Source organism: Caloenas nicobarica, chromosome 1, assembly GCF_036013445.1.
Source record: "Caloenas nicobarica isolate bCalNic1 chromosome 1, bCalNic1.hap1, whole genome shotgun sequence".
Classification (NCBI taxonomy): Eukaryota; Metazoa; Chordata; class Aves; order Columbiformes; family Columbidae; genus Caloenas; species Caloenas nicobarica.
In genome coordinates this window covers 117,212,785-117,225,245 of record NC_088245.1, presented here as the reverse complement: position 1 = coordinate 117,225,245, position 12,461 = coordinate 117,212,785, and the positions used below count along the sequence as shown (strand labels likewise).

Below are 12,461 nucleotides of genomic sequence, written 5' to 3'. Positions count from 1 at the left end.
TCACAAAATTTAAACGAAAAATGCTGGTGTATGTAAGGGGGAGGTAGAAATACATGTTAAAGACCATTCTGATTATAAACACGTTATTTAATAGAAAAGTTGGTGTAAAGGAATGACACTCTTGGCTCAGTGTCTCAGCAGCTATTGATACCGCTAAAAATCTTGAGTGCCTCTGGATCTTTATTCATATGTAGTTTTCAACAAGTTACAGCGAAATCAGTCTTCTACAGGGTTTTGCTGCTTCATGAGAATGACATCTCCTAATTTTTGGTAGTTAATCATACATTTTGTGTATTCTACAGTTCTTGCTGTTGCTCAGGTTTCAGTTTTGTTTCCCATCTAGCTGAAATAAATTGTTGAGAGGAAGCACTGAAAGGGAGATTGACATGAGGGTTTTTTCAAGTGAACTAGCTAAACCCAGATTTATGCATGGGGATACTTTTTGGATTTATTTGGGAAACAAAGCTTTTGCACATTGCTTCTAATTCCTTAAGCAGAAGTTTTGCATTGCAGGTGTGTAGCAAAGCAAAAGCAATTGTGTGCTGACATTCCTGGTAGCTTACCAAAATGGCCTTGATAATGTTGGCTTTCCAGATACCTTGCGAATTCTGCTGCTTTTTTTTTTTTTCCCACCCATGAGTCTTTGGTGAAGAGGAAAGGGAAAAGGTGTGAAGGTTGAAAATGATGTGTTACAATCAATATTTTGCAAATGCCTTGTTAAGCATGAATTATGTGATTTTTTTTTTTTTTTAATTGTTCCTGTTAACTCCTGTTACTCTCTTCTTGCCCCATCAAGCAATTAACATTTTTAGATGTAAATCTGCCTTAGGTTACTTACAGGAGAAAGAAAAGAAGGGCAGTTACGCCATACCAAGCTGCTTTGGTTTTGGAGAAATGGTGGTCTAATTTTAGCCTAAGTACTATTAATACATGTGCATCTAAAAGTGATGTACTACTCATTGCGGGAAGTTAGATTATCAGAAAGACTACAGATAATTAAGGAGAAAAGAAACAAAGTATCAAGTATCAGAGCTAATGATATAGTATGTGTGCTCTCACTGTTTTCAGGTGCCTTCAGTGAGGCTCTGATTTGTAAAATATCTTGTTGGCCCCATAATTATTCTTATGAGAATGCTAACTGGAAAGACTATGCTACAATTCTAGTGTATTTTTAAGTCTTCAATTTTAAATTCAATTTGAGTAAGGTTTTTGTATAGCTACAGTCTTTATTATGGAGTTTCACTTGTAATGCTTTTAGGAACACAATGTAGTATCATGCATTAATTGTTAACTTGCAGAGCCTTCTTGTACAGGACGTTGACTTTCTGCTGTCTTGCACACCTTGTTCAATGAGCAGTTTAAGCAGTAGAAGAAATGTTTGGTTTTGCTAATGTTTTGAGAGAACTCTTTCATGACCTGAGGGGCATAAAATGGTTAACCTGTGGCAAGCCATATGCTGTTTTGGTTAGTAATGCATTGTACGTGTATCCAGAGTATTTTATGTAAGATTTATATAAGTGGAGTAGATAGTGGGAGTTTTTGAGCATTTTAATGTAATTGATTGTAGTTATCTGTCTTAAGCATTCTCGCCTCTTTTTACCTGCAGTATGGATGGAGCAGATCTGTGTTTTGAAATTGTGAAGAGAGCAGATGCTGGATTTGTGTACAGCGAGGCTGTAGCCAGGTACGTCATTTTAATTAATCCCACAGGATAAATGGAAAAGAATGGAATATACTGTTGTACAATCTGGTAGCTAAAAGTTGGAATACTATAAATAATCCTGTTTCCACAGTCTGAATGCTTATTACAATAATTAGCATAACAAAAGTAGAATTTTGGAGCATTTTGTCATTTACTCATTGTAAATTTGGATGGGATTATTGAATAAAAGAGTATTTCACATCCAATACATAATTCTCTGTCTTTTATGGATCTCTCATACAATGGCATTAGATGGCTTGCCTGACAGTTGTGAATTTTATTGCTCTTGCTAGGTGCAGTTGTCTTTTTATTTTTATATATATATATAAAACTTCATTTATGGTCACTTCAACTTTTCACTTATGAGTTAAACTAAAATCAAAGAGTCTATGTAATGGCAGAAGAACAACTAAACCAAATGTCCTAGTGGCATGATAATTGAGCTCAAAGCCCATAAGATTCTTTGTTTGCTTTTCCTGATACTGTAGGTTTTCTAGCATCATAGAAGACAGGTTTGAAGAGACATCAAAAGATATCTATTTCAACCTCCAGCTCAAGGCAGGGTCAACATTGCATTTGGATCAAATTGCTCAAGGCTTCTCTCAGTGGGGTCTAAAAAACTTCCAAGGATGGAGATTCCACAGCCTCCCTGGGCAACTTGATCTAGTGCATAATTATGTTCCTGGGGAAAAATGTTTCCCTATAACCAGCTGGAAACTTCAGAGAACAAGGATCAGCTCCCTTAGCCCATTAGTAATGCTCTGGCTGATGCAGCACAGGATGCCGTTGGCTTTTTTGACTGTCTACTGTGATAAGGAATCTGTTAGCAGATCCTTTGGACACAGAGGAGAAAGAAATTAGTCTTCAGTCTGCATCAAGCAAGTCAAGATGTTGGTTTTATCCCTTTCCAGATAAATCAGGCATTGATACACTTTTCTTTTCTATGTTCTTTTATTAAAAAAAAAAATATTAGGGGTCCTGACCTCCTTTTCTTATGCAGAGTTATTGAACATTTGAAAACTTGACAAAATGGCAAATGCAGATTTTTATTTTCTAATTTTCCTTGACTTCAACCAGAATAATCATAAAACTTTAGGTTTTATTATTCATTATTATAAACACAAACTCCATTCTACTGAACTCTGGATATTTAAGTTTAAGTTGGTTGATTAGTTTTCTATAGTGAGACTATTAAAACTTAGTTTGTTATATGTGTCTAGTAATTTTCCCTGCAGGTTTGTCATGTATGTCATCTTTGTTTTTTCAGTCATTACATGAGACAGATATTGGAAGCTCTACGTTACTGTCATGATAATAATATAATTCACCGAGATGTGAAGGTAAGGGGATTTAATTATTTTCTTACTTCACCACAATAATTCAAAATACTGAATTTTAATTTCTGTAATCTAGAGGAAGTGGGAAGTTGTAGAAAAGGAAGCTATATTTGCTGAGTGTGTGTTTGCTCTTACCGTGTCATGTAAGATTAAAGCCTATCTCTAATTCCATCAACACAAACATTTAGCAGGTCTTTATTCACAGATTACATACCCATTTGATTGCAATTTATGTTGAAAGTCAGTTTAATTTCTAGTTTTTGAATTTATTTGGCACCTTATCCAGACTCTGAAAACTTTAAAATCATTGTTTTTCTTGAATACTGTCCTTAGAAATAAACCTGTTCAATTACATGAGTAAAAATTTTTAATGTATCAGTCTACAGAAGTGTAAACCAACAGACAGTTTCATTTTGGCAAAGGCAGTGCAGAAGTATAACTATACGGTTTGAGTGTAGAACGTATTAAGCTAACTGCAATATCCCAGCTCTAGATGTCACTGTAGACATTGCTTTGAAAGGAAATAAACTAAATGACCGAATTCTAAATTATCTGAGTGGAGGAAAGTGAATTAATAAAAATCTTTAAGGTTAATATAGTCATACTACATTTTTTCCCTCTTAAGCTTTCTGTGAATGTTCTTTTGAACTGCAAAATATTTAATCATTATCTCATGGGCAGGAAAAATTGCGCCTTATGGAATCATAGAGTCATAGAATCATCGAATAGTTTGGGTTGGAAAAGACCTTCAAAGCTCATCTAGTCCAATTTCCCTGCCATGAGCAGGGACATCTTCAACTAGATCAGGTTGCTCAGAGCCCCGTCCAGCCTGGCCTGGAATGTCTCCAGGGATGGGGCATCTACCACTTCTCTGTGCAACCTGGGCCAGTGTTTCACCACCCTCATTGTAAAGAATTTCTTCGTCATATCTAACCTGAATCTCCTCTGCTTTTGTTTAAAATGGTCACCCCTTGTCCTATTGCAGTAGACCCTGCTAAGAAGTCTGTCTTCATCTTTCTTACAGACCCCCTTTTAAGTTCTGAAAGGCCACAATAAGGTCTCCGCAGAGCCTTTTCTTCTCCAGGCTGAACAACCCCAACTCTCTCAGCCTGTCCTCACAGCAGAACTGTTCCAGCCCTCTGATCATCTTGGTGGCCTCCTTTGGCCCCTCTCTAACAGGTCTATGTCTTTCCTGTACTGAGGGTCCAGAACTGGACACAGGACTCCAGGTGGGGTCTCATCGGAGCAGAGCAGAGGGGCAGAATCATCTCCCTCGACCTGCTGGCACTTTCTCTTGAGCTGTCATTATTAGATATTAACAAAATACTTTCATTATTATAGTCATTAAAACCGATGACTGGGAGAGGACCTTTAAATCAGGATGAAGAAATAGGAGGAAAATGGCTTATCTCTTTCTTCCAGCTTTTCACTTCACTGTATTCTGTCCTGCAAAGTAACGTTTTCTCTGACTTCATAATCAGGAATAAGGAAGTAACAAATGACATTAACTCTGCATTAAAGTGGTTTTTCTCTTAACATGAACACAACTGAAGATGGTTCCCTTGTATGCCACAACACATTTATTACAGGCAACAATGCATGCCTTGAGATTTAATGGGACTAAAAACAAGTAGCCAAAAGGTTCTCTATATCTGTAATATTTCTTCAAGAAGAACAAAAATTAATAGTATGCCTCTGCAACTCTGAACTGCAAGGACACCACTGATCACTGAACTTCCCTAAGTACTGTGCTATAGAATTATTTTAATAATTATGATTTTAAAACCCGAAAGTGGTGGGTTTGTTATAAGTAGGTGAACTTGAATATTTCCAGTCCCTGTGGCAGTTAATGTGGCTCAGAGTACCTAAAGCAGCATTGTGCATTTAACACAGTCACTTTTGGTCAGTATTCAATATTTTGAGTTGTTATATTCTCATCATATGGGAAATGTTGCCTTATCTTGTCTCAACAGTTTCACTGAGTTACCTTTAGTAAGAGGACAGACTAACCCTGATCTTGATAGAAGACCTTTGTGCTAGTTACTGAAAGTAGAATGAGTTTGTACTCAAGAAACAGACGGTCTAAACATCGTATAGATTGTGAAGCAGGACATAAGAAGTGCATTTCTTCAGTGTTTATTGCAGATTTTTTCACCTGCTCATTTTAGCAATAACTTAAATAGAATGCTTTTTATTAGTAAAACATCAAAAGATTTTACAATCTTCAGTTAGCCTATGTCGTGGTGCTTATATAGCATTTTGTATAGTTGTGTAATCTTGTTATAAAAATACGTTTTAATATAACTGATACAAGAGTAATTTAATCACATCAAGAACTTTAGTTGCTGGGGTTTTTTTCCCTTAGTTCACTCCAAATACTCCAACTTTCTTCTGTGATTTCCATATAGCTTCGAGTGTTTCTATATGTTTCTGTGATTAGTAAAATGATTGGTGTGCAACTGGAGTCAGGGTAAGCTTGTTGGCTAAATGTAGACACTCGAAATTTTTATTATAGCTTTATCTTGGTAGGTATGAATGGTTGTTTCCAAGATGTGATCAGATAAATATGTGAAACTGGTAAAGCAAAAATACATGGATTCTGCATTTTCTGCTGCTAAGATTCAGTTCAGTGTTTCTGTGACTGGAAGTAAAAACACTTGTTCTAGAGCAAAGGACTAAGAGTTATGCACTGTTCTGTGTGTTGTGTACAAATCTCAGTTGGTCCAAGTGACTTGAGACTTGATCTGTGAATGGATTTGAATGTTGATTTATGCAGTATGCAAAACATAATTAGCTGTATGAATTCTGAGAGCGCACTCAGTTACCACTTCTTTCATTGACTAAACTACTTGTACTTGAGCACTTCAGATTTTGCCTGTTGAGATTAAGGCTCTTACCCTTCTGCTTTTAGGTATATCTAGAAAATGAGTAAGGATTGTACATATGTGTTTGTGTATGTTTCTGTAAGTGTATATTCAACCATATTAAAAATAATCAGAATAGAAGCTGTTCTTTAAGACCGTATGCTCTTTCCAGTCTTTGAATATCAAAACCAGGAAATCTCTTGCATGTTACTTTCCTTCTGCTCTTTTCACTTTGGCATGGAACCTGTTTTATCCTTTTTGGAGACAGTGAGTAATAACTGGTGCTTTTTTTGTGTTTTCTAGAAAATATTGGATCCTTGAGATCCAGTAGCAACTGCTTTGTGAGGATTTTGTTACATATTAAATTGTTAAAGGTTATTAAGGCTGCAAAATCAATAGCAGAGGTAGAATTAAGTGTCCTATCTGGCCACGTTTTTCTGAGGACTGCTTCCTCATTCAATGCAGAAGTTAAGAGCCTCCAAGAATAAAGTTTTCAGTATTTATTCCTCAATGTTTCTTCAGGTGGTAGGTTTTTTCCTCTTGTTTATGTCCACTCCTGTATATGTTTCATATCTCAGAATCCCCATGTCTTGTTTTGTCGTGCCTTTTCCTTGTGTACTGTTAGCTGACTGCTGGGTATTTGGAGGCAAGTGTGCTGAGAAGTATACTCATGCTGCTTGCACTACTTCAAGCTCAACATCTATGTGCTTTCTGATCAGGACATTTATATATTCCAGTTATTTGCCCAGCCAGTCAGTAAACATATCTTCTGATTTATGAGCTGGCCACCAATGCAGCTTATTTGAACGGTTAACAGAAAGTAGGTGGACACTTGCAGTCTTTCAAACGGCTTTGTAAACCATGTGCTGTGCATATTTGCCTTAGGATTTTGTGTTCCTTGCTATGGAAATGAATTATTTTCTTTTTTATTATTTTTTTTTACTATACAATTCACAAGTCACCTGCTAACTCAGAAGAGTTGGCACCAGGATGTCTAAGCAGTGCAAGAAGTTTAGTGCATGAACTGTGTTTTGCTGAAGTATTTCTCTGTCTCTCCCTCATGCCTTTCTGTTTTGGGGGATTTTTCCTCCATGAACTATTCTGTCAAATGCTAGACCAATGTATTACTTGATTTGTGGTTTCTCAAATTGCCTGTACTCCACGAAAGCTTTTCCACTAAAAGATAAACTTTGATGCAATTAAAAAATTTAAAGAACACATTACCTTGAACAGACTACACAGGAAAAAAGTAAAGTATCTTGGCCTTCATTGAAAGAATTGTGGCCAGCAGGTCGAGGGAGGTGATTCTGCTCCTCTGGTCTGGTGAGACCCCACCTGGAGTCCCGCGTCCAGCTCTGGAGCCTCAGTACAGGAAAGACATGGACCTGTTGGAGGGGGGCCAGAGGAGGCCACAGAAATGATCAGAGGGCTGGAACAGCTCTCGTGTGAGGACAGGCTGAGAGAGTTGGGGTTGCTCAGCCTGGAGAAGAGAAGGCTCCAGGGAGACCTTATTGAGGCCTTTCAGTATTTAAAACGGGCCTATAAGAAGGATCGGGAAAGGCAGGATAAGGGGTGATGGTTTAAAACTAAAAGAGGGGAGTTTCAGGCCAGACATGAGGAAGAAATGTTTTACAATGAGAGTGGTGAAACACTGGCCCAGATTGCCCCAGAGAGGTGGTAGATGCCCCATCCCTGGAGACATTCCAGGCCAGGCTGGACAGGGCTCTGAGCAACCTGATCTAGTTGAAGATGTCCCTGCTCATGGCAGAGAGGTTGGACTCAATGACCTTTGAAGGTGCCTTCCAACCCAAACCATTCTATGATTCTATCTATCATTTTTTGGTACTATGTAGAAATGGTGGAGTGAGATCTTGCTAAGGGTCTGTAACAAAGTTTCATCTGTTTTCCTGCTTTTTTGATAAGTGCAGCACTGGAGAACAAGTGGTTGTGACTAGAAAAGTGGAGAAAGAATAGCTTTAGTCTATGCTACCATCAAAAACTCTGTATTAAGAAAAACATACACAGGCAGGCACTCTGCTGAGATATCCTAGCAGCTGCAAATATGTTCCCTATAAAATGTATTTAAGGAAAGCCAGAAGTAGTGGATTCTCAGTTTGGTCCTGTGCAAATTTTAAGAACACATGGGTAATGAACAGCTTTGCTCACCCAGACTTACAGCTACTGATCTAAAACTGATCTGAGTATCACCATGCCATCTGGAGGACCTAAACTGCTCTATTCAGTCCTGCTGTAGGTAACTGACCTCTGGTTGTGTTGTGCAGTCGAACACCCACCCGCACAAACGGGTTTGCCATGCTCAACAACTGTGTTCATAGAGCAACTTTCCTACAGTGCTTTGTAGAGCTAGACCCTGAAGCTGCCCACTTCAGGTTGTTCCATAAGTCTGGTGCTAAACATCACATGAGGATCCTGTGAAAGAAGCAGTCACTAAATTCTAGTATCACAGGTAACATTGTATTAAGTAAAAGACTACATTCCTGTGATTTTCTGTGTTTTTTACTTGCATCTTCAACTTCTGCAGAACATGAAGGAGCTGTTTTGGGATCACTCCTAGAGAAGACCTACTCTTTTGTGTCTGTGGGCACTTAGGTCTGTTTAGTGTACTCATGGAACTCTGTGGCAAGGTTGGGAAGGCAGAATTGCTCACTAGATTTTCTTGTGAACTTTTGAGTGAGTGGTAGGATTTCTCAGAATACCTAGTATTTTATAGCACTTCTTACACTCACTCCTCTTGATCTTAGAGAAGATTGTACAAGGGAAAAAAACAGTATGTAATCTTAAGTGTCTTCTACAGAAATGATACAAAATAATTGATATCTCTACCTTAAGTCATCACAATTTTCTAACTTCAGCAGTTAAAAAAAAAATCCTGTTTTGCACTACTCTCATACTGTTAATGATCATTAAATGTTTATCATTGAATATATTTTGTATACCAGTAAATAATAAGAATTTGTGCGTTCCTAATTAAACCATAGAATTTCCCTCACAAGATTAGACTAGGAGTATGGAAATTCCAGTAATTTGTTTTGCTGGGGTTTTTTTCAATCATAAGTAGTAACAAAGGTTAGAAATAACTGCATGTAGGCATTTCATCCCTCTTTTCTTCACTGAATATTATTGTACATTTGGCTGTGTTGCAATTTATAGATCTTTTGTGCTTTACGCACTCTTCTGTAAATCTTCTGGGTTTGAACATTGTTGTGAAGGAGGTGCCTTCTGGAGCAGCATGTGTTAATCCACCTTTGAAATGGAATAAGATGTGGCACTTTGGGGTGAGTACGGTGGCCTGAGTACACAAAGGCTGCGTACCTATAAGGAAGCCACTGCCTCAGCTGTTGAATGTAACTGATGTGGGTAAGACTGCAAGAAAAATGGTTCCTGAGGAAGCAACAGAGCATGTATAAAACCCATTCTGCTCAAACATCAAGTAAAATCCTAGGCCATCGGAGTTTCTCTTCCTCTGTGGATACTTCACCCTTGCAGGATATGAGTCACCATCAAAACTTGCTCTTCAGAGTCACCTTGTTGCAGAAGTAATTTCATTAACACTGTGGCTATGATAGGAATTGTCAGAACAGGGCTCTAAAGTAATTAAATCTCAAATCTGATATTTCTGCTAATTTAGTACAAAGCTGTAGTAAAGTTTTTCTGTGAAGGCTAGAACGAAAAAAGTATGTAAATTCTTAACACACTTTTACTCCTAAAAAACAGTTACTATAGCAAAACTCTGATATGATGGACATAGCTAAAGTAACTAATAACATTTTCAGTAACTTTAGAATAAGTTGTCGTCAAGAACTTTTCTTTATGCACTAAAGAGTTTAAGTATCTTATGGTGCATTCCCCATGAAAAAACAAAAATTAACCTTCTACCCAAATACTCCTGAACAAAAAATACATGTTAATCTTGAATGCGTTTTGGAGCTCTCTGTGCCTGCTTCCTTAGCCTTTGATACGTGATTCACCCGTTCCATAGAAAACGTCTGTGCTTTGTTTAGCTTTTTTGGTAAGGGAAGCCTGTGTCCAAAACCTGGGAGGCTTTTATTGATGACTTCAGCCTAGTTGCTACCTTCTTGCTTGATTATTAAGGTAGAAATCACTGTCCGTCAGTCAAACATAAAATGATTTTGCATTGCATGGATAAAGGAGTATTACACAGTTCACTCTATAAATTACTTGGATTCATTTGGATATACACATCAGATTTATTATGGCTACTGCTGATGTAGCAAGCAAGATCATTTAAAACAAAATACAAGTAATATCTGATCATTTTATTTAAATATTTACTATTTCATATCAAAGTCTGGTTATAGGTAATTAATGTGTTTATTGTTACTTATATTCTACTAAAATCTTTCTTTATTCCTTCACATTTTGTGACTCTTTGGTGAAAATATCAACTTTACGTTTGTGGTGTTCTGGTGTGGGTTTTGTAAACAAGCCATACAATCTTTTCTTAAATGTTTTATCTAGCAGAAGGGTTATGACTGGATCTAAACTACTCTTAGCAGCAGCAAGGCAAGTAAGGAAATTTTTAATTTCCACTAGATAGTTTAATGTTGGGCAGTCATTATTTGTAAGTAATACGTAAAAAATTGGCCTAAAAATATGGTACGGAAGAAAGCAGACAGTTAATACCATCTGGATGACAAGAATGTTTCTTTTCACCGTACTGTAAATTAGATGTTTTTCTCCAATACAACTATTTTTTTGTATTTTACTCAGATGTCTGGTAAGACAATAGTATGACAACAAAACTGTCATAAAAGATATAAAAAAACACGCAGTAGCAAGAGAAGCCGCAATCATTGCAGTAAATTCACCAGCTTCTACCTTGATGTTGTAGCATCTTTGAAATTCTTCCGTAGTCCTTTCCAGGACATTATATATTATAGCTGTTGCTGTTATGCAGAGCACAGTAAGCCATATAATGATGCACAAATATTTAGCAAATTTTGGCTGACAAAACTTTTTAAGAACACATCTGTAAAAGTTCTCATTAACTGCTTGAGAATATTGTGCGTCACTGTTTTTCTTCAGTGTTGCATACTGACATAGAGCAATTGAACATAAAATTATAATTGTAACATACATACTGACGTGCATAATGAGAGTCCCAAGGTGATTTGCTATGCTACATGCTACAGAGTCATAACTCCATTGGTACCCTCTTGAAAAATAGACAGCCAGAAAAGGCATTGTGCTACATACAAGTAAATTTGCAGTGACAAGGTTTGCCAGGTAAATGTATTGTGTTCTTTTTGTGGGTGCTCTCCTTGAAAGTGTCCAGACAGCGAGAATATTCCCAAAAATTCCAGCAGGAAATAGGGAAGAGTAGATGACTGGTAGAACTAGAGTAGTAGCTAATGATGGCTGAAGAAGACACGTTGAATTTCTCATTTATGCCGGTATATCTTGAATAAATGGTCAGAGCTGAAACACAATTAAAAGGATTATTCTTCTGAAATGTACATCTAACATATCTTTTAGACTTTTCTCCTATCGTAACTGTTCCTTTTTCTCCCTGACTTTTCAGTGTTACTAACTGCTGTTTGTCCTCTGGGTTTATCGTCTGGAGTTTGCATGAGGTTACTGTTTGGGTGTTCTCTTCCACTGAGATTTTGTGAAGAAGAGTTGTCTGGTGTTAAACCCCAAAGATTTTACGTACATAGAATGCAATAAAATAAATGAGGAAATGGAAGGTTCAGGCCAGGGTCTGACAAAAACTTGCATGCTCTCAGTTTTTCTCAGTCTTCTGGAACATCTGTAACCTACTTTAGAAACCACTTCTAGACTATTTTAAGTTAAATAAACAAAATAAGTGCAAAGTATTACTTTAATTGCAGAAATGCAGAGGAGTATCCTGTGCCTCCATTTAATTTCAGATTAAACTGTGCATAATGCAGGAATCTGGGTAGATGCATTTATTTTGTGTTGATGTCAGTATCTAATGTCCCTTTGTTCAAGAGCTCTAATCTTAGATGTACATTTTGCATAAACAATTCAGTCTGTATTTTTAAACATATGAAATGGTTGTTGAAAGCTGCAATATCTTTTTTCCAAGTTGTTTTCAATCTTTTCTCTGTTTCTATACTGAAAATAAGAAATGGAAGCTCTATACAATGACTGCATATAAAAACTGGCATTTCAACTTACTGACCTGTAGTGAAGAGTCATTTTATTGTTGTACAGATACTATTTTAATGAAGTGTATCCTAGTTAGCTTTTGTTCTCTATTGAAAAAACTGATTTCAAACTTACAGATTGATAATATTTTTTTTCAAACAGCTATAAGTAAATGAACTCAGATATCAAAGAGGATTCTGTGTAGCTATGATAAAAAACCTAGGCACCAAGCTGATTAGACAGCAAAAAGTTGTACAAGTCATATTTAAAAATAATGCTGTAGGCTATGTTTAACTACTTGCAAATTAAACTAACGTTTATAGCTGTTGCATTTTAGTGTACACTAAGTCACATATGGATTGTTGAACAAAAATGTATTAACTCTTTTATTACAATAAATGAAAT

The 12,461-nt window shown here is 36.8% G+C and overlaps 2 protein-coding genes across 3 annotated transcripts in view; one reads left to right on the top strand and one right to left on the bottom strand.

Moving 5' to 3' along the window:
* The window catches only part of CASK (calcium/calmodulin dependent serine protein kinase), a 217,267-nt gene that overhangs the window by 88,765 nt on the left and 116,041 nt on the right, over nt 1-12,461 (top strand). For both annotated transcript variants that reach the window (XM_065637084.1, XM_065637073.1), the window contains exons 4-5: nt 1,607-1,684; nt 2,970-3,042. In XM_065637084.1, the coding sequence (XP_065493156.1) occupies nt 1,607-1,684; nt 2,970-3,042 (151 nt within the window). The remainder of the gene's footprint in view (nt 1-1,606; nt 1,685-2,969; nt 3,043-12,461) is intronic.
* Nucleotides 10,290-11,330, bottom strand: GPR82 (G protein-coupled receptor 82). The gene has a single exon (XM_065653387.1). It carries the CDS (start codon nt 11,328-11,330, stop codon nt 10,290-10,292), a length of 1,041 nt encoding a protein of 346 aa, XP_065509459.1.